At 31.9% G+C, this 26,024-nt stretch overlaps 1 protein-coding gene across 6 annotated transcripts in view; it reads right to left on the bottom strand.

Moving 5' to 3' along the window:
- Positions 1 to 26,024, bottom strand: part of Stag1 (STAG1 cohesin complex component) — a 360,527-nt gene that overhangs the window by 149,602 nt on the left and 184,901 nt on the right. For 4 of the 6 annotated variants that reach the window (XM_046431592.2, XM_046431593.2, XM_058574788.1 and 1 more), the window contains 2 exons: positions 21,148 to 21,224; positions 9,369 to 9,573 (listed from right to left, as the gene is read on the bottom strand). In XM_046431592.2, coding sequence (XP_046287548.1) covers positions 9,369 to 9,573; positions 21,148 to 21,224 — 282 coding nt within the window. Of the gene's footprint in view, positions 1 to 6,182; positions 6,326 to 9,368; positions 9,574 to 21,147; positions 21,225 to 26,024 lie in introns of those variants that run through there. The other 2 variants (XM_058574790.1, XM_058574791.1) reach the window with 2 other exon arrangements.

Raw genomic sequence — 26,024 nt, 5'->3', positions numbered from 1 at the left:
TCTAAATTCAGCTGATTTTAAACAAAGGAGATTTAATGTGAGTGGGCCTCACACAATTAGTTGCAGGTTTAAAAGAAAAAACAAACTTCTCAAAAGAAATTTCTGACATCTGCAGCATAAAATACTGAGCTTCTGGCATGCCTTACAGATCTGATTCAACGCAGTATAATTCCTGACTGAGTTTCCAACTTGTTGGCTGGCTTTTCTACAGATTTCAATTTGCCAGTTCATAATTGCATAGAGCCAATTTACTTAAGTATGTATGTATTGGGGTGTGTGTGTGTGTGCATGTAAATAGGTAACTATATTTCTAAATGGTTTTGTTATTTGGAAGGAATCCAGATTAATGCAAAGGATTTCTAAAAGATGGGAGCCATTACAGCATGTTAGCATAATGATAAGACTTATCTAATCCCAGGGGACAAATTGAAGTCAGAAAAGAGAGAGAGAACAATCTGAAAAACAATGTTCTAAAGTGAACGGGGATTAGATTCATTGTACAAAGGACTGGCCTTAGAGGGCATTGTAGTAAGAGAAAAGACAGAAAGTATAGATATTACAACTGTTGTATCCAGACAGGTAGGTTTAATCCTTGAATAATCCTCTTCTGATTGTTTCCATTAAAGAACAAGATAATCAACTAAGTGTGAAGATAAGACAGTAGGTTTTATAGTTTTGAGGTAAGGCATAACCTTGTAAGGAAGTGCAAATAACTCTAGAATGAAATATCATAGGGTTTACTAGGCAGCATTAAAAAGGTTCCATTGACAGATTAACAGAAAATCCAGCCATTATAGTTAGGTTTCCTCCCCAGTCACTTTCAGGTACTCTGATGCAAGTGTGGTGGATGTGGTGATACAGGGTTTTCTAGGGAGTATGACGAAGGGAGACAGAGGCAAGAAATTGAGGGTATAAAGAAGGATGTGATTATAATAAATGATGAAAGGAAACAAGAGATATATATTGTGTGAAGAATATTAAAAATACTGGGATGGAACTGCAAATTGGTGCAACCACTATGGAAAGTAGTATGGAGATTCCTCAGAAAACTTGGAAAGGAGCCACCATTTGACCCAGCTATCCCACTCCTCGGTTTATACCCAAAGGACTTAAAATCAGCATACTATAGTAATGCAGCCACGTCTATGTTTAAAGAAGCTCAATTCTCAATAGCTAAACTATGGAACCAACCTAGTGTCCTTCAATAGATAAATGGATTAAAAAATGTGGTATATATACTCAATGGGATATTACTCAGCTTTAAAGAAGAGTGAAATTATGACATTTGCTAAGCGAAATAAGCCAATCCGAAAAAAACCACAGGCCAAATGTTTTCTCTAATATGAAGATGCTAATTCACAATAAGAGAAGAAGAATGTTACCTTAGACTAGGTAGAGGGAAGTGAAAAAAGGGGAAGAAAGGGGATTTATGGATAGGAAAGATAATGGAATGAAACAGTCATTATTACTTTATGTATGTATGTGACTGCATGACCAATATGATTCTATAACATAAACACTCAGAAAAATGGGAAATTATATCCCATCTATAGATATCAAAGTGCATAAATGCATTCTACTATCATGTATAACTAATTAAAACAAATAAAAAATTAAAAAAAAATACTGTGTAAAAGTATTTCAGGACCAAATAGAAGAAAAACAGTAGATGAGTAGGAAAACAGAAGAAAAACACTACACTGCCCTGGCTGGTCTAAAACTCATAGGTTCAAGTGATCTTCCCAAGTGGGGAGGGGACTATAGGCACATGTTACTATATCTAGTGTCTAAAAATGTTTGATAACGGGACACATTAGATTATTAAGAGAGGGTTGATAACATTTAATTTTGCATAAGCCTTACTATAAAAAGCTTAGGTTAAAAGGGGGCTATGATAAACTTCATCATTTTCAAATGATATTTAACTAATTGGGACTGGGGTTGTGGCTCAGGGTAGAGCACTTGCCTAGCATCCATGAGGCACTGGGTTCAATCCCCAGCACCCACAAATAAACAAACAAACAAATAAATAAATAAATAAGCGAGCGAGCGAGCAAGCAAGCAAGCAAATAAAAGTATCGTATCCATCTACAACTAAAAAACTATTTTAAAAAAAGATTTAACTAATCCCTTTATCCCTTTAAATTTGAAGCAAAATAGGAAGGAGAAAAGATTTTTCATCTTCAAAGAATCCAGAAAATACCTGCAGTCTCAAATCACAAATATATGAATAGCAAGCAGACGAGGAGGGAACATTCAAATCAAAGAAAGGGGTAGAAAAATCATGACAGCTATTATCTGTGAAACAAAAAGCCATTTTGCTCTGTAAAATGCAGAAACAGACTGCATCTGTTCCACAGAAGATGGAAAGTGATATAGTCTGTAAAATATGCAATTAAATTCCCATGTCCTCACCAAACCTAGGCAGCCTGGCAATTTTTCTACCACATACTTATTTTGGAAGTCCAGACATTTATTTCTTGAGGAAAATAAACCAGAGATTTGGAATCATCGTATATATACATAATACATATGCATACATACATACACACACATATATGATTCACATTCACAGTTATATGTGATGTGCAGAATGTCAAGCACTTCCTCACCCTACCCAACTCCAAAATGTCAAGACAGCCATTATACATGCTTCTGCAAAGAAGCTGATCTTCTACAGGAGAAAAAAAGTATTACCAAAGCCAACATCTGAGGGCCTATAATAAATACATTAGTTCACCACTAGAAAACCCTACAATGATACCCACCAATCTGGAAAAAACATACACCAGAGTATAGCACCATAAAATTTCAGAATACTAGGAACAAATAGCAAAATGTAAAAGTTTCCAAAGACAAGAAACAGGATCAGTGCTTGGCAGAGCAGCCCAAGACTGTTATCCCAGTGGCTGGGAGACTGAGACAGGAGGATTCCAAGTTTGAGGCCAGCCTCAGCAACTTAGTGAGATGCTGTCTCAAAATAAAAAAATTAAAAGGGTTAAGGATGTGGCTTAGTGGTTAAGTGCCCCCTGAGTTCAATAGGGAGGGAGGGAGGGAGGGAAGGAAGGAAGGAATGGAGGGAGGGAGGGAGGGAAGGAGAGAGGCTTGAAATATTTTAATTAATTGTTTATTTGTAAAGTTGTTGACGAACCTTTATCTTATTTATTTATATGTGGTGCTGAGAACTGAACCTAGTGCCTCACACATGCTAGGCAAGCATTCTCTCACTTAGCCACAATCCCAACCCTTGAAATCTTAATAGCAAAGAACTTCTCAGCAGCAACACTGGAAGGTAGAAACAAATTCTGAAGAAAATAATTTTTAATATTTAAATCTAGATTGCAGTCAACTATTAATAAGAGGCCAAATCCATATTTTGTAGACATGCAAAATATCAAATATTTACTTCTCTGATTATCCTTTTATTCATAAATGTATCAGATAATATCCTATACCAGAAAAGGAGACTAAATTAAGGGGAAAAAATATAATAGGGGATCTAAAAGATAAAGGATCCAAACAACAGAAAAACAGAAAATTTATATAAATTGAAGGACATTACAATTGTAGCAAATAAGGTTATGATTTTTAAAAAATTAAAAGCACATTAAAATTCTTGTTAAATAAATTTAACACTTATTTTATTTCCTTGATTTTATTTAACTTAATTTTGACCATAATTTTAAGTTTGTAAGAGTTCTGATTCTCCACGTTGTTTTTAACTACATGCCAGTACTGAGACAGGATCACTGGTATTGATACCATACAGATGAAGCACAGATGTTAAGCTGCTTGTCCAACGTCACTAAGTTAATAAATATAAGATACAAAATGTTTGTAAAGTGATTTTTAAAAACAAGGTTTATTTTAAGAAACTGGTTTCTAAAATAAAGCTGATTTTCAGAACTGTTAAAAAAACAAAAGGAATCTAAAAAACAACGAAAAGATTAAGAAAAAATTTTAAATTACTCTGGACCATACAGATTCAAAAAAGATATTAAAATTTTAAAGTTATAGTTTTCTTTTACAGATATAATTATATGATATGGAGGTATTTGCGGTTTTGGCCAACTGCATAATAACCCCAAAATACTACAAGGTAATGATTAACAAATATTAGAAACTTGAATTAAAGTTTTATACCTGTAGCATGGGTGAGAAAGGTGAACGATAAAGTAAAATAACAGAAGGGATAAAAGTACAAGGCAATGAAAACTTGTACTTTTTAAGAAACACTTAAAAATGAGTAAAAAAATTAAATATAAAGACAAAAATTAAAAGAGAAATTATTTATACTCTATGGTCTCTTTTTTGATGGTGACAGATTGTACTAAACTTTTCAAGTCCTAACCATAAAAACCAGAAATAATCTGTCTGCTTAAGAATTATAAAATACTTAGTGAATTTAATAAACAGAATATGGGTTCTGAGAATCAATAGGTAAGTAAAATGAAAATGCATCATATTAGTATTCCTTAACAGCAATTTTTCAAAATTGTTTTTTGTCCCTGATTTCCCCATTAGCCATGTCTATTATTACTATAAGTAGGTACTCAAACATTCTGTATGAACACAGGCAAATACTATTAGCCCTCTTGTCATTATAGAGTAAGAGCAGCAGCTTACTAAATTCCAGACATCATTCCAAACTCTCTTAATCTCTTTTAGAAAGAAGTAACTGTCATTATCTTTCCCACTTTGCATTTGAAGAAAATGAGACCAGGTAGGTTAAGATTATCCATCTAGTAAAAGACACAGAGGAATGGGAATCCAGAAAGTCTGGCTCCAAAACCCATTCTATCAATCACTAATATATGGTTTCAGCAACTAAAAGCCAAAGAAAAGAAATGTCAATATTCTAAAGCAAAATGATTTTCACCCTACTATTAATAAATAAAGCAATTTCACATACATAATATCTTTCTTCACAGAAAAAGTTTAGAGATGCTAACTATCTAAGAAATGTTAATAAATAATAAACCATAGGCAAATATAAAATCAACCACAAGTCAACATAATAGTGTTAAACAATAAAGTATAAAGAAATATTTAATCCTTCAAGAGTTTTATCTTGAAATTTATCTTGAAACCATTTATCAAGACTGCCCTTATATAATGATCTTGACCACATTTTAAAATTTTTCCCAAACTCAATTTGGAAAAAATTAAAACAGAATCAATCACCTCATTATTAATACAAATACTTAATTCTTTATTCTCCTTTGTTCAAAAAAGCATCTTCACCTTAAAAGTGAGAGGTAGCCAGTATTAGATTAATATTATCTGCAACATCATTAGAAAATTACATAGATGAGAAAATAATGAAAAATAAAGTTAAATCAATGTTGCTCATTCTGAAAACTGCCATCTAACAAAAATTTGAAGTGAACAAGTTCTGAAGTATTGGCATACAGTTTAAAAACAATTGCTTAAAAATGAGATAACTGTAATTCTGAAAAAGATTCTTGGAAGAAATCATTATTTTCATAATTCCAAACAAAGTGCTAAATCAAAGAGAGTCCTATTTATTCATGACCATGTTAAAAAAAAAAAAAACAAAAAAAAAACTTTCTCCTAAATTATAAAAACTTCATCAAATTGGGGAAAAATATTCCCAGTCTCAGACTATAAATCCACCAGAATAAGTGTAACAAAATGTTTCTTAGATAAGTTAAATCCACAAACTGTTCTAATATGTCCAACTGAGAGCTATTATAAGGGTACTTAGTTCTCAGGATTAAGAGTCAATAAAAACTGTACTGCAATGTGAGCCTTCTTTATTAAACGGGTCAAGTAAATAAAACACTATGATTTAAATTTTCAATTAATAGAAAAGAAAAATAAGGAAAGTAGGAAATAAAATGTAACTGTTAACAGCCTGTTTCAATTTAATAATAAAAGTACTCCAAAAAGAGTTTACCTCCAATGAAAAGTTAGAATACTTATAAACTGGGATAAACAGACCTGAAGAACTACAGAATGTTGAAAACTTTTAACAAAAATGTAGTAAAATATACAGTTTAACGCAATGCATAAACACTGATAATAGGGACACATTAGTTAATTCATAATAAGAAAGTGGGATATTTGGAAAACAGATTAAAAGTACTACTGGTAAGACCACTCTAGTAACTTATGAAGCTATGGAACTCATCACATCTGTACCCTACAAAATAACTAACCTGATTGTCTCTCTTCTCAGCTAAGATATAAGCAATGTCAAGGAGCATTTTATTCCAAAGCCGATAATCATATCTGGCCATAACTGCCTTGTAACTGTCCATGCACATAGTCTTTGAAGCAGAGGATTAAATGTTCCTGCCCATTTTATCTAGTCCCCAAGACTTGTCCTGCAAAGTGAATAAAAATGATTACCTTTTAATCTATGCCTCAATACATACCACAAAAAAAGAGGGCAAAGATGAGAACAAAAAATCCTTGACAATATGGATAATTATTGTCCAACCTAGAATTAAGTTCTCAGCAATCCCTCTGTGCTTTGTTGAAAGAAAGGTGATTGATATGTCTCACACATTTTATTCAACTGAGCTTTAGAAGATACGATGATTAATACAGACATACGGGAATTATAGTACTATTTTGAAACAAATTTAGAGAATGATTGAAAAATAGGTTCTAAGTTTGAAAAAATCAGTATAAACAATGTTGATAACTTCCACTTTTCAATATTTGATTTTGAAAAACAATTTCAAATGCAAATAATCTACATGATGAAATTAAAAAGAGTTTGGGTGAAAACAAAAAGGCATTCATAAAGCAGTTTTAAGAGCTATCATGAACACAAGTAAATAATGGGAGAAGAGACAACAAAGAACTAGAAGGAAGCTACTCAACTTAAACAGAAGAAAAGTCATAATGAAAATATACAAAATTAGCAGATATAAGCAACCAAAGGGATAGTGAAAATGAGTCAACAGAAAGAAGAACTAAAATGAATCATCATAATAAATGCAGTTAAAATACAGAAATACATCATTTACATGGCATCGAAGGACAAATGCAAATGAATTAAAGTGTGTTGTTCAAAGAATTAAGACAACATGCTATTTTTGGTTCTGGAACTGAAGACAGGGAATTGTGCCTAACCATGCCCTCTACCATTGAAATATATATCCCTAGTCCCAAGTCAATATTTTAAAAGTGAAAATATCCTACATATTTCTATAATACAGTACTCTTTCTCTTTTCCCTTTTTTACCCCTCAGTACTAGGGACTAGAACCCAAGGGTGCTTTACCACTGAGCTACATACTCATCCTTTTTATTTTGAGACAGGATCTTATTAAGTGTCTGGGCTGGCCTTGAACTTTCCATCCTCTTGCTTCAGGCCGGCCAAGTCACTGGGATTAGAGGCATGCACTAAGGTGCCCAACTTCTGTTCTTAAATAGAGTTACGTGGCACAAAGGTTTCTGGATTCAAGAGAGGTAGTCTACTGCTAAAGAAGAGCCCCAGATTGCTCTGAAACATAAGATTTATAAACTAACTTTTCTGTCTTTTTTGTGAATTGTCATTTCAAAACACTACCAGCAGAATAGTATCTAAGGTTAATCTTCAATTTGTTGCTTCTCCTTCTCTCCTGGCTTTAAGAAAATAGATAGTAACTTCTTTTTGAAGGCAAGTGCATTAATTTTTTATGACAGCAACTTTGGCTATTTAGAAGCAATTTCTACCTTATGTTTAAGTTGTGGATATTTCAAATCACTGAAGTCTTTATGCATCTGACAACCAGGTAAATGGGCATTACTGTACACAGAGAGAAGTAAGATAAAAAGGAAATAGAAAACAAAATAAAAGAAAAAGCAGACATATGCAGAAGATATTAAAGGCCATGAAATTAGAAAGCAATGTGTAGTATCACACAACTTACTGAATAAACATTTTAATTATATTTTAAAAAATATATAACTACGTAAAAAACATTTCTCTTCCTAATAATGAAGAAGAGGATATTTTCAAAACAGAATAAACTGTGTTTGCTTTATGTTCTATACAGAAATATTTAACAATAAATGATATTTCTATTTTACCTTTTATATAAAGATAAAACTAGGTAAAACATCTCCCTCTCCTCTTAACAATGAGAAAAAAGACAATGGTAAAAGAAAATAAACCGTTTCATATTTGTTTGGCATAAAACTGTAGAACACTAATCATAGCTGTATAGAGCAAAAAAATAAATAAAAAGAAAATTGGAAAAAATGAATGGAATATCTCAAATAACTCTGGATAATATTATCATACTGGAATTGGGTAATAGGTCAAGCCAGAAAACAACACAATATTTAATCAGGCATTTGTAGTGTATAGTTCCCAAACCACCAGGATCAACACAATCTAGAAACTTGTTAAATCCTGAGGGTGAGGCCCAATAATCTGTTTCTACATGTCTTTAGATGATTCTTATGAATGCTGAGGTTTGAGAAACAATGTTTTAAATAAATGAAATACTAAAATTTAAATGCAAGATGAAATGTATTTAATTAACCTAAATCTGGTTTGTCATGGTAAAAATTAAGATGGAAGATACACAAAGTTACTGCTACAAAAAGATGTAAGTTGGGAATATTGAAATATGTTTATATATACACACATGTGCACTCACATGCACATTCCATACATGAATGAAAAGGAATAGTCATTTTAGGTAAGCACAGTTAAAGTAGTAGAGGCAAAACAGACAATTACTCAATTAATAAAATTATCTTGTGGGAAAACAAAAAAAATGAATATACTTGGCTGACAAGTTAATAATAATTCTAAATGAAGAAAGCAAAGGTAAAAACTTTTATCAGTTCTTCAGATTATCTGTAGTGTACCTGAATGAACTGATATTAGAGACATTAGGTCTAGATAGGTTTAAGTTAGCAAAGCATTAGTTACAGAAAGAATATCTGTTTTATACTAGATAGAATTATTTAAAATATATAAACAAATAAATATTTCCAAACTTAAGTTTGCAATAAAACAATAAGCCATAAAGCAATGTAATTAAGTGGAGGAAAAAACAGTGCCAATTTGGAATTTCCACTATCATTAATTGGGTTTACCAAAGAATATGGCATAGTTACCTCTTAAAATGTTTTGGTTGTAAAATAAAGATGTAGGAAAACACATTCAGAAAGACATTTACTGACACATTTTTATTTTTAAGGTTATCAGATGCCAGTTAAGGAAATAGGCTTAACTTTACCCTAAGAGATAACACAAATCACTGAGATGAATTTGGCAGAAAGTGTTATTTTCCAGAACACTGTCATTAAATTAATATTTGCTCTAAAGAAAGCTTAACTGAAATAAAATATACTTAACAAACCAAATGGAAAAGAAAGAACATGTTGGTTACTTACCAGCAAGGGTACTTGTATGCCTAAAAGCTCTGACTTGGGAGTCTGACAAACCAGTCAAAAGGGATATTACTGTATCCATCATATACTCATCATAAATTATGCTATATTGACACTGTCGAATCAGGACTCCAATAAATTCACAAAAATTTGATCGAAACTTTTTCCACTGTGGTCCAGGCATGGTAAGGGGATAATCACCACTGTCCTAAAAAGTATAAAAAGAATAGTAAGTATGACTTGATAGTATATTGATCAAAGGTCCCCACCCCTCCTTTTTTTGGTACCAGGAATTGAATCCAGTGGTTAAGCCACTGGGTTAAGCCCCACTGGATTTTATATTTTATTATTTATATTTTATTTAGAGACAGAGCTAAGTTGCTTAGGGCCTCACTAAGTTGCTAAGGCTGGCTTTGAACTCATGATCTTCCTGCCTCACCCTCCTGAGCTCCTGGGATTACAGGTTCCTGTGTGCATGCACCACCACACACAGCTACAAATTTTTCTCCCCGCTACAACATAAGTAGGCATCCTCTTTTTCAGAGCACTTTGGGGCAAAAATAAGAGGTTATTTTCCTAAATATACTGATTGCTTTGTTGTTGTTGTTGTTATTATTATTATTATTTTATACTGCCATGACAAAATATTTAAGTGCTCAAAATTAGTACTTTAAAACCATCATCTACTTTATTATTCTAAATGTTTCATTCAAAATAATAGATTTTAGTATGTAGTATTTGAATCTTTGTTCAAGAAAACCCAAAACATTAATGTTTAGACTTACAAAGGTTATTTGCCATTGAATTTAGATCAAAGTAATAATGATACTTATATCACAAAACATATTCCAATATTTTTAAGTAGAATATTTAAGAATTACAAAAGGATGAGCATTTCATTGAAGAACCCAAAACTAACCTTTCACATCTGAAATACCTACATCATTTATTCCAATTTTACTATAAACTTAATCTTAATTCTATTTTGCAGAGTGAATTTATTAACTTTTCTAAGAAAAAAACTATTATGAGCTCTTGATATCATTAGATTGTATCACCTGCTTAAAGTACAAAACTGAAAGTTGAACCCAACTTTTAAGCGGTTTCTCTCTATAATCTAAAACACTTACATACAGAAAGAAAAATTCACAAGGCAGAAAGATGACCATTACTTAAGCAGGTAAGAGAAATCAACTAAAAATTTCATTAACTGTCCAATATCAAGTGTGTGCTAGCTTGTCAATGTAGAATAACAAGGGAAGTTTGCACTCACTTAAAATTCTTTTTCTATAACCTTGTATTCACAACCAAACCTGGGCACACAGAAAGAAAACAGAGAACCTCTCTCTAGGGAGAAAAGCCAGGAGGGAATAATCTTCAATGTCTAAGAAAAAGGTAAGAATCCCAGCTCCCTTTTCAGAACTTTCCTTTTTATCAGAAAGCCTTAATCTAGTGAAGGGAAGAACAGCAAATTGAATTATTTGCATAGCACTAGCAAAGATCCATTGTGGTTGGGATAAGAGTAAATTTAAACTCACTTCTTGTAAATCAGAAGCAAAACAGTCTTGGGTTCTGAAATCTATGCCAATATCAAAGGTCTGCTAGCACTAGGAAAGGAATAGGAAACTCCCAATCAAGTCCAATCTACAGATATAAGGAGGAGATTGGCTGCTACAAAAAGAAAGAAGAAAGCTGGACAGGTCCCTCAGTGGCTGCAGGCACAAAGGGTATGGTTAAATCTTAGGTAGGACTAGGAATACCAGTCTACCACTGGTAAAGGCTTAAGAGTGTGATGAGAGATTTCCTCTGTGGCACTGGGTATAGAGATGGCAGAGGTCTACAAGGATGGAGCAGGAACACAAAGAAAAAAAACCTTCTGATATCCTTAGGCAAGATATAACAAGGCAAGAGCACTACACCATAAGAGAAATCTGAAACCTGTTATAACAAAACAAATCCAGTTCTACTACTGTCTAGAGTGAAAATGTATAGCATTTTGTTCCTTTTTGCTTTTAAACCTAGTACAAATATTATCAAGAGGAAAAACATTTTGGGAAAAGAAAATCTCCTGCATTCAGGTAAAAAATTTCTTTAATAGTAGCTCTTAGGCATGCCACATTTTAAAAACTGTCTAGTTAATGAAGGGCAAGGGACACTGAAAAATAAGTAGCATCTTTTTTTCAGGGAAGCTAAGGTAACTAATAAGGAAATTAAAATAGAGATAATAATCAAGTAATCTAAAAGCTTTATCCAAAAACTAATATTTAAGATCTTTGAGCAAAGCCTTATAATATTTGAACAAATAATTATTCAATAAATAAATGTAAAGACTAATAACAGAGTTAACAAAAAAAGTCTAGAAAAAAAGCAATTCATTGAAGTATGTTAAGAAAATACAGGTAGAAAATCTGTGTCACAAAATATATTGTACATTTATATGGTACATACTTTGCACATTAAGAAATTTATATCCATGCACTGGTGATTACTAATAGGCATAATAAGAGAAATAAGACCTGTAGAAAAATAAAGAATTTGTTCTAGATCCTAGAGTTTAGTTTTCTGGTTCTGGTATTGTAAAGTCCATACACTGCGCTTCACTTGGTTTACTAAAGGAAATCTGGAGGACAGAGGTTTGTCTGGTGATTTTTCTTTCAACAGAGGGGCAAATGAAGTTCTGTTGTCAACTAGAGAGACAACCTACTTATGAAACAGAAGTTTCAAAGGAGCCCTGATAGGGAAAGAAAGAACAAACAAATAAACAAGAAAACAGTGCCAAGTTTGAAGAGTCAGCAACAAAATTAGATTTAGAGCTTCAGAAAAGGATAATCTCCTAAGAGGTCCACTGCATGGTTGAACGTATGTAACTAGCAGAGGTAGAAAGAACTGACTGCTCAATCTTTAAGTATGTGATTTTTTAATAACAACCAACAATGATCTATCAGAATTTAAAATAGCAAAGAACAGTCTCCTTACAGATAAATATCTAGAACTATATTTGGTCACAAACTATAGATATCTAATAAGATAAAACATTCTCTAGCAGCAAATCCGAGAGAATTGCTTTTAAAACCAGCTAATGGATAATGCTGTCCTATTTTTATGCTTTTAGCTATCTAATTTCAACACATTTACCCAAATCTGTGGGTTTGCTTTCCACGGTTTTAGTCAACCTTGGTAAACCTCAGTCTGAAAATATTAATGGGAAAATACAGAAACAAACAATTCCTAAGTTTTAAATTGTTGCTGTGAGTAGTGTGATGAAATATTATACCATTCCACTACCCAGCACATAAGACATCCATTTATCTAGAATATCCATGTTGTATTCAAGATCTGCCTCATGGCAGTGAAGAGGAAAGAGAGACCACATTCACATAACTTTTATTATGGAATTTTTGTATAATTACTTTATTATTTGTTATTATTATCAGTCTCTTACTATACCTAATTTATAAATTAGACCTAATTTATCATGTATGTAATGGAAAAAACTTGAATGTACTATGTTAAATGATTCCTTTTGGGTCAAACTCTTACTGATTTTATTTTTCTGCACAGTATTTATTGCCATCTATCATACTACAGTATTTTGCCTAGGTGTTTATTCTTTGGCTTTCTCCTCTTAACTAAAATGAAAATTTTGCAAGGGCAGGGGTTTGTGTCTAGTGCATTAAAGTGTTACTATCCTCAATGCTTGGAATGTAAAAGACATTCAAATATTTATTGATCAAATGAATAAGTCACCACAAGAATACTATTTTCAATATGATTCTAAAAATGATGATAGGGATATCTAAAAATATTTTATTCATGTTCATTCTTTAATCATCAACTTTGGTGATTTGTTTCCTTAGCTGCAGACGAAGGAACTAGTAAATGAATTCAACAAAGAAACAGGATACAAAAATCAACACTCATAAATCAAAGGCATTTCTGTATATCAGTGATAAATCCTCTCACAGAACGCTAAAGAAAGAAATTAAAGAAGACCTTAGAAGATGGAAAGATCTCCCTTGTTCTAGGATAGGCAGAATTAATATTGTTAAAATGACCATACTACCAAAAGCATTATATTTAAAATCCCAATGATACTCCTCATAGAAATAGAAAAAGCAGTCATGAAATTCATCTGGAAAAATAAGAGACCCAGAATAGCTAAAGCAATCCTTAGAAAAAAAGAGTGAAGCAAGTGGCATCACTATACAAAAACTTAAACTATATTACAGAGCAACAGTAACAAAAACAGCATGGTATTGGCACCAAAATAGACTGGTAGACCAATAGTACAGAATAGAGGACACAGAGACTAATCCACATAATTACAGTTATCTTATATTAGACAAAGGCGCCAAAAACATATACTGGAGAAAAGATAGCCTCTTCAACAAATGGTATGCTGCTAGGAAAACTGGAAATCCATACACAACAAAATAAAATTAAACCCCTCTCTCTCACCATGCAAAAAACTCAATTCAAAGTGGATCAAGGAACTAGTAATTTAACCAGATACCCTGCATCCAAAAGAAGAAAAAGTAGGCCCCCATCTCCATCATATTGGATTAGGCCCCTACTTCCTTAAATAAGACTCCTATAGCGCAAGAATTAAAATCAAGAATTAATAAATGGGATGGATTCAAACAAAAACGCAAAAGAAACAATCAGTGAGGTGACAGAGAGCCTACAGCTTGGGAGCAAATTTTTACCACTTACATTTCAGATATAAAGAACTCAAAAAGCTAAACAACAACAACAAATAATAATAACAACAACAACAATAACAATAATCCTCCAATCAATAAACGGGCTGAGGAACTGAACAGACACTTCTCAGAAGGTGATATACAATCAATCAACAAATATATTAAAAAAAGTTCAACATCGCTAGCAATTAGAGAAATGAAATCAAAACTAAACTTTAAGATTTCATCTTACTCCAGTCAGAATGGCAACTAGTAAGAATACAAACAACTGTAAGTGTTGGCAAGGATGTGGGGAAAAAGGCACACTCATACATTGCTGGTGGGGCTGCAAAATTGTGCAGCCAATATGGAAAGCAGTATGGGGACTCCTTGGAAAACTGGGAATGGTACCACCTTTAGAGCCAGCTGTCCTATTCCTCGGTCTATACCCAAAGGACTTCAAAACAGCATACTACTGGGACACAACCACATCAATATTATTGCAGCACAATTCACAATAACTAAACTCTGGAACCAACCTAGATGCCCCCCTTCAGTAGATGAATGGATAATGAAAATGTGGTATATATACACAATGGAATATTACTCAACAATAAAAGAGAATAAAATCATGGTATTTGCAGGTAAATGGATGGAGTTGGAGAATATAATGCTAAGTGAAGTTAGCCAATGCCACACACACACAAAAAAATGCTAAATGTTTTCTCTGATATAAGGAGGCTGATTCATTGTGAGGTTGGAAGGGGCAGCATGGTAAGATTAGACGAACCTTAGATAGACGAAAGAGAAAGAAGGGAACAAAGGGGTAAAAAAGATGGTGGAATAAGATGGACATCATTACCCTAAGTACATGCATGAAGACACAAATGGTGTAAATACACTTTGTATAGAACCAGAGATATGAAAAATTGTGCTCTATATGTGTAATATGAATTGTAATACATAACAAATTAAAATAAAAAATTAAAAAGAAATATCAATATATAAAATCAAAGCAACAATGAATGCCAATATCATTCCTTTTAAATGTCTTGCCCAAAACTGTTATCAATTAGTTAAATGAGATACTACCAAACGTTTTTCTTTTACTCTCATCCATGAATCTTGACAAACCTTTCATTTAGAGTAGGAAACAATCTATCATTAGATTTATTGGGGGGGGGAGCCAACAACAATAAAAATTGGGATACTGATACCTTTGGGATAAACTAGGGGAGTCCATTGATCATTTTGGTAGTATTGACAATAAATGAGTTCTTCAATTTGTCAAGGACATACTCACATATCATACACAAATGTTATATATTGCTTTGCATATATCAAGTGACTCATATGAAAAACAGGCATATTAAAAATGTTTTGGAATTATACACATTAACATCTTTGAGGATACCATGTTCCTGAAATCCAAATTCTAGAGTGCTGTTTCCTGAATTATTACAATAAAATAGTCATAATTTAAGATGTAAAACCACATCTGTTGAATTTACATAAACCAGTTTTCATTTTAATTCTGCCTCAAAAAGTTAGAATGCAAAAGAACCATGTGTTAAGGAAACAAAATAATATTCTATTCACCCTTGGGAGGCTCTAGTGAAAAAATATTTTTACACAACAAAATTTGAAGGGCCTAATAAAATACACTGTCTGAACTTTTGTTTTGAAGTTTTATTATATATTTACCAATAAAAAGTATCCATAAAGATTAATTCGATTAATTGTGGTAAAACTATATACTTCTAAAATAAGGGGAAGTTTGATTTAATTTGTCCTATACAAACACAGTTATACCAATTAAGAATACTGAAAAGTCAACGCCACAAGATTTTTATAATGTTCAAATCACATAGCTTTCCCATCTTTGACTCTTCAGCACTTACCTACAACACTGTCTAGTATACTTAGGAGAACAACAATGTTTACAGTATGGCTAATTTATTAACATCAAAGCCAATCTCCTGAGTGTGGTACACAAGACTATTAATGATTTGATTCAGCTTCATTTTTGTTTCCCCTCAAGCGCTCTAAACTCTCCTCATTAAACTCCTTCCATGTTTTTCAGGTGAATTTTTATTCATCTTTAAATATCTATATTCAGGGTTGGGGATGTAGCTCAGTGGTAGAGTGCTTGTCAGGCATGTGTGAGGCCCTGGGTCCAATTCCTGATTCTACAAAATAATAATAATAATAATAATAATAATAATAATAATAATAATAGAAAAAAAGCAAGCAAAATCTAGTTTGTAAAGACCTCACACCCTACATAATTAAATCATCCTTTCGTGTCTCACTGGATTTTGCACGTTCATAACTATTAAACATGTTAAGGTATTATTGCTGAGTATTCCCTCATTGGGTCTAAGTTTCAGATCTTTGTGGTAGACACAAATTATATTTCAGATATCCCAAGGGAAAGAGTAATGAGTTCAATACTGAAGACGGTAGACAGTAGAAATGACACTCCTTACTAATATATTCACTTACTGTAAATTACGTATGTAAGTTCAATGATTTTATAGTCTATACTCTGTATCTCCCCACAAAATACAAAAGTACTAAACACAGAGAAAAAAACAGAAACTAAACCTTAAATATTTATAATCAACAAGTGAATAATATGGCATGTGGTTGCACTGATACGACTGTAATATTTTGAAACATGTAATTATGGCATTTAAATAAAATATTTAATTTAAAAATTATGTAAAATATCCATTTTGTCTTCTTTGACCTTCAAAGATTACTTTTATGTGAATAATGTTAATACAATAAGAGATACACTTAATTCTATGAATAACAATATATGCTGCAAACTATACCTTATTACAACACATGAGGACTACACACTCAGTCTTCTATTTACCAAGAGTGGAAAGAAAATAAATCCTTTCATCTATTTATTTCAATTTACCAGATACTTTGAAATTAGACATAGATCACAACAGGGAAAATGTGAAATAATTACCAGTTACTTAAGCATACTTCCCATAAGAAATCTAGCTACTCTTTGAGAAGAATGTAGGCACCAGGGCAAAGAGGGGAGTGAAACTTTATATGTCAAATTAACTTTATCCCAAATTTTCACTATTAGATGTTTCGAAGGCTGAAAAATGCTTTCTTGATAGAATGTATAAATGAAAAAATTTAAGAGAGTGTATTTGAGAATGCAAATAATGTGACCTTTCTTCTACACTCTGCAGCATTTCTTTTACATTTTTGAGGTTGTGTGCTATTTAACCACTTTTATACTTATTAACATTTTAACCCTTTGATTAAATAATTGTTCATATAAATAAAAATATGGAAGTTCCATACTTACTTTAAATAAAAAAAATTTAGGGAAGTACATATGATAACAAATGAGAAGAGAAAAAAGCTGAAGGGTAACGTGTAATCATTATAGAAAATCACCACATAATCTTACAATTTATAAAAAGAATTAAAGGGACTAAGTGAATATATTAAATGTGTTACAAATGTTTCCTTATGTACAAGGCATACTTAAATATATGAAAACTATATTAGCTGATCTTGAAAAACATACCTAAAAGTTTATATATATGAATATAATGCTAATAATCTGGAAAACAAATATTATATTTTGCCTTAGCTTCCAACGGCTGATTCCAAGAAGAACCAAATATACTTAGGTATAAACTGAAGAGCCATAGAATGCTCTGGGAATTAATTTATTTCTAAATTAGTTTGATATAATTACTTAGCACTTTGGCTATGTACAAGTTTGTAGGGCTTAAAAAAGTTTATTAACAAGCTATTTGTAATAAAGAATAGGAACATTAGTGTACTTCTCGGGCAATAACATAGGTTTTTAGACCACCTCCTGTAAAATCTATCTGTATTTGATTAGGTGATCACCTTCACCTGACTTTGCTATAATATATTTATTTCAATAATATTTTAATAATGACTACTCTTTTGAGAACCACTGTTCGAATTTAACAGTTCAGATCTTTTAAAACATTACTATAAAATATGATGTACCAAAAATAACCTCCCATATCCCCTGGGGAATAAATGACCAAAAAAGTATTTTTAAGGGAAAAAAATGAAATATGGTATATCTAGTAATATACAAGTATTTAAACCCAAGTTCTTGGGAATATACAGAGTAAAAAAAAGAATAATATTTTCGTAAAATTATTGAAGATAAAATCGATGGCCTTAGAAGATAATCTAATAAATAATTCTGCTCTAAATGAACACATTCCTGGTGTAACCAAACAGTTGTACAACCAAAAAGGAAAAAGATTTAAATGATTTTTTTAAAAAAAGCAATCTTTGATTAGATCACTATCTCAAATATTGGAAAAAATATTTAGAGAAATGAAATAAATCCTTTTAAAATAATTTTATTTGCTATGTATTCGTATTGATTATCACTTTTGGTAACAGTTAACTACCTTTTACTATATTCTGAATATATGACCATATTGGCATATCATGACCTTTATTTCCATGAATTTCTCATCTTCTTCTAGTTGTTTAAACTTATTACAAAAGTAATGATTTTTTCTTGAGCTGGATGTGGTGCAGGTCTGTAATTCCAGAAATTTATGGGAGGCTGAAGTCGGAGAATCAGAAGTTTGAGGACAGCCTTGGCAATGTAGTAAGACCCTCCCTGTCTCAAAATTAAGAAATAAAATGGGCTGGGGATATAGCTCAGTGGTAGAGTGCCCCCAGGTTCAATACCAACTACCAAAAATAAATAAACAAAAGTAACAATTTCTTGTTATCACATTCATTTTTACAATATATTCATTTGTTTCCCCCTCTATCTGTTCTCACACGTGAAGGGTTTTAATAACTTAATTTTTGGCTTTCTTCTTTTTATTTACCTTAAACCAGTAATTTAAAACTTTGATGTCTTGTTAGAATCCTGATGAACTTTTAAAAATTCCCATGCCCAGATCACACACTGTACAAATTAATCAGAATATCTGGGGATGTGGCAGAGACAGGTACCAGTACTTTTTAAAGATACCCAGATATGCAACAAAGGTTGGGAACTATTATCTCAAAAACTTGTAATAATCTTTTCATCAAGTGTTAATATTCTTAAGGTCCAAGATACACAATACATTTTAATTTGAGATCTGAATCACTTTGATACAAGTCTAGTGTAGTACAATCATTCTGGCAGATGATGAAGCAACTTCCCAATTACACCTTAATTTGATTTTGTTACCTTCTGTTTGGTACATAGAAGCTCTTGAAATAACCAGTTTATTTATTTATTTATTTTTTTTGATGAAAAGAAGCCCAACAGTAATATATTAAAATCCAGGTTTGTTAGTTTTAGAAAGTTAACTTCATGTAAGTTCAAATGCCTTACAGTCCAACACAATCCAAACACAATCTGTGGCATGCCCTTCTAATTAAATATTTCCAGGAATATTTGACACAGTTTGTATTTGCAATGTCTCCTATATGTTCGTGTTTTAAAGGCTTGTTTCCCAGACTGGTATTGTTGGGAGGATGTAGAATCTTTTAAGAGGTGGGGCCTAGACAGAGCTCTTAGGTCCATGGAGGCATGCCCCTAAAGGGGAAGTTAGCCTCTTCCTCTTTATTTTGCTCCCAAACATGAGATAAATGCTTTTGCCATGCACTGCTGCCATACCACAGGCCCAAACATAACAGGGTCAGCAGATCATGGACTGAAACTTCCGAAACTTTCCTTTTCGTAGGTTTAACTCAGGAATTTGCAAGAAAGAAATCTGACTAGTACCAAGTCAAGAACATAAACTTACACTGGCTAACAGAAATCAAAACTGTAAATAACCTTACCTAAGTGGGAAAAAAAAAAAAACAAAAAAAACTTTACAATGTCAAAGGCTTTTGGGATTACAAAATCGAGAAAAAGGAATTATGGATATACATATGAATGGAGCATAATGTCCCTAACATGTTAGTTCCTAACATGGTACTAATATAGTTGAAAAGACTATAATGTTCCTAACATGTTAGTTCCTAACATGGTACTAATATAGTTGAAAAGACACTAGCAGAATATTTCTGTAAAGAATCACATGTAAAATATTTTTGGTCTGAGCTTGCTTTAGAGAAGGTGAACAACTGATGAGAAAGACATACAAGATGTTATATATGTTTGAGTGTATTTGTTTTATGGTACGTTTGTACTACTTTATTCAACTGAAAATTAGTAACAATAACAAAAAAAAAAAAAAGGCTAAGCTTACACCCAAGAGGGGGTAAAAAAAGCAATCTTTTCTGTTGAAAGTCAAGAAAAAGGAACATCTGCCAGAAAATAGAAATCATATTTAAATCAAAAGGAAGAATATTAAAACTGCAATTAGCAGTGCACCAAAGCATAAATATAAAAGTAAAACTAAAAATGTTTCAGCATTTACAATCCATGTAAAAACTGTTTGAGACAATATTTCACAGAAAATAGGAAAGGGGATTATGAAGAAAAAAACAAAACATGTATTCTAAATGAAAATTAGAATACCTTGAAGTAGAATGTCCAAAACAGAAGTTTTAAGTTTCACATATACACACAAGTAGACATAGGATGGCAGTGAACATTCTGTTTCAAATAACTGGAAAATTCTGAGTTAAATAAAGTTAAGCCGATTTTTCTTCACTAGGAATCTTAAAAACTAAAATGTGCTTTGATACTAAGAAAGGTATAATATGGAACCCTGTTCAGATTTCTTTGACCTCTGAACCTTTTTTCCTCTAAAGCATTTAATGGGACTAGCATTCCACAGAAGAAAAGTGTTGGAGATGCATTTATAAATTTGGGAATTTGAGAAAGTTTTCAAGAATAAAAGTCAAGAATGAACTTCTACTTCATAATATTAATTTTCTTATCCTTATCAATCAGACATTATTTAATGCTACCTCCACACTATGTAATCAAATCCCCAAAGCTATTAATTTTGTAATTAGTAGTATGGATTGATATTTAATATAAATAAGTAATATATATCTTCTCTTACACTAAACACCAAATCAAAACAAAACTTGAAATAATCAACATGTTAACAATTTAAAAGTATAAGTAGGCAATCTGCATAAATATTGGAATGCTATACCTCATCAAATTCTTCAGTCATTTTTCTGATGATTTCTGCATTCTGCATATTTCGAAACATCTCTATTCTCACAGTACCTGTGAAACAACAGATTTTACAGTTATTCTTTATCTATCTCATGCTAAACATAAAATTTAATCTGACCATTGTTTGAAAAATGAAAAAAATTTATAGTTTTTCTCTTTCCTCCTCAAATTCTTATACCATATATTCTAAAGGAACCTCTTACATAGGAACTTCAAACTTCTTCAGACATTTTTTAAAAATCTGAATATCTAATGAACTAGATGATAAGTACAAGAAAGAGTGTTGGGGAAGGAGAAGACAAAGACAAAAAACATTAAGTTTGTACTAGAAGAAAGCACTAAAGACTAATTAAACATACACTAGTGATATCTAGACATACAGCTAGCTGCCTTTGTCTTAAAAATCTCCAAGTATAGAGATCATATTTCTTTTGTGGCTATTTCTGATATTCTTTATCATCAGAATGTTCTTTAGTAAATTAAAATGCCCCTTGATATAATCCATACCTGTTTTCTCTGAACATAAGAAACTCCTAAGTTCTACATAATTATCAAGAAATAAAAATTTACTTTTTCATCTTATTCCTTCATAATACTTCTCTCTTTGTTAGTTGATTTTACCTGAAATATGGTCATGTATATTTTACCACTGGTACTGATAAGGAAAAACAAATGTAGTTTAGCTGAAAACTTGCATTAAAAATCAACATAATTTAAAGAAACTGAAATGTAATTCAAAAATCAATTTGGAACACAGAGAATAATTAAACACGACTTTTTTCAGTCTAAATGTAAAATATTCAAGTTTAAAAAAATTGCAAAATTAAGACTCTAAGAATAAATCCAAAAATAATTATAATTTGACAGACTTCTTGTCATTAATTATCAACTCCAATTCAAATCATATTTAAGAAAAGAGTGGAGCAACTCCTATAGGGTCCCTCTCACCTTACAAGTGATCTGTCTCTTTTCTCTCCACTTGAATAAATCCTATTGTCTTATACTTTTAAAAAATGAAAAAATAAAAAGAGGGAAGAGTCTTTAAAATATACTATATATTTTTTAATATTTATTTATTTATTTTAGTTGTAGCTGGACACAATATCTTTGTTGTATTTATTTATTTTTATGTGGTGCTGAGGATCGAACCCAGAGCCTCACACACGCTAGGCAAGAGCTCTACTGCTTAGCCACAACCCCAGCCCCAAAAATATACTATATATTTTTTTTTTTAAAGAAAGAGCACATAACAATAGAATAGTTTCTAGAAGTCAAAAAAGTGTGCCCTTCATTTAGAGTAATGGGCCAGTAAGAGTTCCAGCTACTCAAGTTAAGGAAAGAGAATCACAAGTTTAAGGCCAGTTTGGTCAGCTTAGTAAGACCCTGTCTCAAAGTATTAAAAAGAAAAAAAGGTGGGGGGAGGGTGGTGCTGGGCTTAGTAGCACATGCCTGCAATCCTAGTTAATGGGAAGTTTGAGGCAGGAGGACAGCAAGTTCAAGGTAAGACTGGGCAACTTAGAGAGAGCCTGTCTTAAACTAAAAGTCTAAAAATAAAAAGGGGCAGGGATATAGCTACATGGTATAGTGCCCCTGGGTTCAACCCCTAGTACCATCCATAAATAAATAAGTAAGTAAGTAAGTAAATAAATAAATAAATAAAATGAGATTGATACATTTTTCAAAGGTCTAGAGATGTAGTTCAGGTGTAGATTAACCAAGGGTTGAATTCCCAGTACCTCAAAACCAAACAAAACAAAAAAACACACAAATGAAATAACTATATTGGCATATTAAATTTAATTTACTAATTGGAAAATTGATACTGTAAAACTGAAATCTGCCTTATCTTTTTAAATAGTATCATATTCAAGCACATTTTAGTTACTTAGTTACTTGGTGCATACTTGGTACTTCATTTACAGGATGCTGAATTTATCAATATCAATTTCTCAAGTATAAATAATAAATTCCCTATATCCAAGAGGAAGAAGAAAAAAACATTTTAAAAGATTTTGTTCCAAACACACAATTCTTAAAAAAGATGGGAGGGCTGGGGCTGGGGCTCAGTGGTAGAGCACTCGCCTGGCATGTGTGAAGCAATGGGTTTGATCCTCAGCACCATATTAAAATAAAGGATATTATGTCCACCTATCACTAAAAAATAAATATTAAAAAAAGATGGGAAAGTTTTGTATTGTGACTGTATTAACTTTATATTATGACTTTATCTTTTTAATGATAAAAATAATCTTGAAGACAGTTTACTCACTACAATATAAGCTTAATTTTGCAAAGATTTTTAAAGATTAAAGAGGAAATCTGAATTAAATTTCTAATTATCACAAATAAAATCTGTCTCTGGCAGGCATTCCTAAAATCACCCAAATTAAAACAAACAAACAAAAAACAAAAAAAAACCCTAATTTAACATCAGTCCATCAAAGTTAAACTTCTTTGGGTTATGAATAATCTTATCAATATGAAATAGTTCTCATTTATTGTATTTACATTTATTGTATTTATTTTATCAACCCTATTTTGTTAGTTATTATTTCATAGCACCCTGGATAAGTAAACTGACATTCAAAAAATTAAATAATTAAAAGAATTAAAATTAGATTTTTAAATGATTAACCATTCATATTTATATACACATAAATTGTATTGACCACAGTGTTACAAAAGCCAATAAGTTACGTAGAACATCATTCATGTTCATAGATTTATATGTTTTGTCATATAAATCTATAACAAAACTGCTAAAAGCAAGAAGGGTTTGTGGAGGCTCCAACATACACCACACACATGGTTGCACATAAAAAAAAATTGTGGAGAGAATACAATGCTGTCACAGACAACATTCCCTCACCCTGCCTGGTAAGAAACACAAAGCACAGCTTGAATACCACTCAATTTTTTTAATGTGAGCTGACAGGAAACAACAGGTTTTAGATGGGACACACATAAGCTATGGAAAGAATCTTCAACCCAAGTACCAGGCTTGAAGGAACTTTTGGCTTCCTCTCGCCATGTATTTTAACTTCTATTATTAATTTTATTTCTCATTTTTGTTTACAGCTGTTTTCTTCTACACCTTAATTGGATTTATGTATTTTTCTCCTTTGTTTGAAAATTTTCTTTGTTCTTTCCTCCCTTTCTCTCCTTCTTCACTATTACTGTTTTTATTAATTTTACCTTTATCAACTTTTAACATTTTAATCAATTCTATATTATTTTTTACACTTCCCTATTGTTTCTTTTACTTGGTTTTTACTGTGTTTTATATTGTTGTTACTGTTATTTGTTTTCTTCTGTTATTCTGAGAATTCATGTTTGGCAACTCAAGTACCTGGCAGGTATTTTGCCACTAACCTACACCACCACGCCTGTTGAGAGAAACCACAACCTACTCTAGGGAAAACCTAGTCTCATTCAAACCATGGCAAAAGAATGTATGAGAAAAATATCCTAAGCCAGAATAATCTGGCAGCGTTACAAGAATCTAAAGTCCCTCTCCTGGACATTCAGTATAATAACAGCACCCATAAATAACAACTCTTTTGGATACCACACCTCTTATATAGGAACTTCAAACTTCTTCAGACATTTTTTAAAAATCTGAATATCTAATGAACTAGATGATAAGTATAGAGAAAGAGGACATTCAAAGGATCTCCCTTCCCTTAAGTCACTCTCATAGAACCTTTTAGACTGCACACTGTGGACAAGACTAGGGGAGTAATCAGAGTGTACATCTCTAATACTCCACTGTCAACATCACGCCTGCATGAACTACTAAATGGATCCTACTCTCCTGAGACCTACAAAGAAATCAAGTCCGAGTCTCTATCAAGGTACAACTGTGTCAAAATCCACTAAACACAGAGAAATCACAAAGACATTATACCACCAAGTCCATTCAGAGCTAAGTGCAACATTCCAATACAAATACTCCTCAGCAAATCATCAAATAAAAGTTGTTTACTAAAAGACCCTCACATCATGATGGAAGAGATATGCTTCCCAACAAATGCAAAAATTTTAACAGAGAATGCAAGAAATAAGAAAACAATAAAACATGGTTCCTCTAAAAGCTCCTGACTATCTAGAAAGTGATTCCAAAGATAACAAAGGGGATGAAAAGCCAAAGAATCAACTTTTAAAAAGAATCAACTAATTCAAAGATGATAAACTAAATAGCTGAATGAATAAAGAAAAACAATGCAGGAAATGAAAAAGCCCTTCAATAAGAGAGAGATTCTGAAAAAGAACCAAACAAATCTTGGAAACGAAAAGCTCAGTAAGTCAAATAAAAATCTCAGTAGATTGCCTCACCAACAGCTTAGTTCAAGTGGAAAAAATATCACCAAAGCTTGAAGTCAAGGTTGATGAAGTATCACATTCCAACAGCAATAAAAAAAAAAAAATAAATAAACAAGACGTTTGGGACATCATTAAAAGATCAAACATATCAGAAGAGACAATGGAGATGAGTTACAATGCAAAGGTACACAAAACTTATTCAGTAAAATAATAGCAGACAATTCCCTAAATACTGGGAAAGAAATAGATATCCAGCTATAGAAGATTTAGAATCCCAAAGAGACATCTTAAGAAAAAAATAAAACCTCTGTATGACAAATAGTTAATCTGCCAAAAGTACAGAACAAAGAAAGAGTATTAAAAGCTGCAAGAGAAAAATGCTAAGTCATATATAAATTATGGCAGATATAAAAGAGTAACAGATTTCACAGCAGAAACTCTACAGGCCAGGAGGGCATGGAATTATGTATTTTAATCCTGAAAAAAAAAATAAATGCAGACTAGACAACTATATCCAGCAAAGTTTTC

The sequence above is a fragment of the Marmota monax genome, unplaced genomic scaffold (genome assembly GCF_021218885.2).
Source record: "Marmota monax isolate L192 unplaced genomic scaffold, Marmota_monax_Labrador192_F-V1.1 WCK01_AAM20220418_F8-fsc00022, whole genome shotgun sequence".
Classification (NCBI taxonomy): Eukaryota; Metazoa; Chordata; class Mammalia; order Rodentia; family Sciuridae; genus Marmota; species Marmota monax.
The sequence above is the reverse complement of the archived record's forward strand: the minus strand, read 5'-3'. Positions and strand labels throughout refer to the sequence as shown.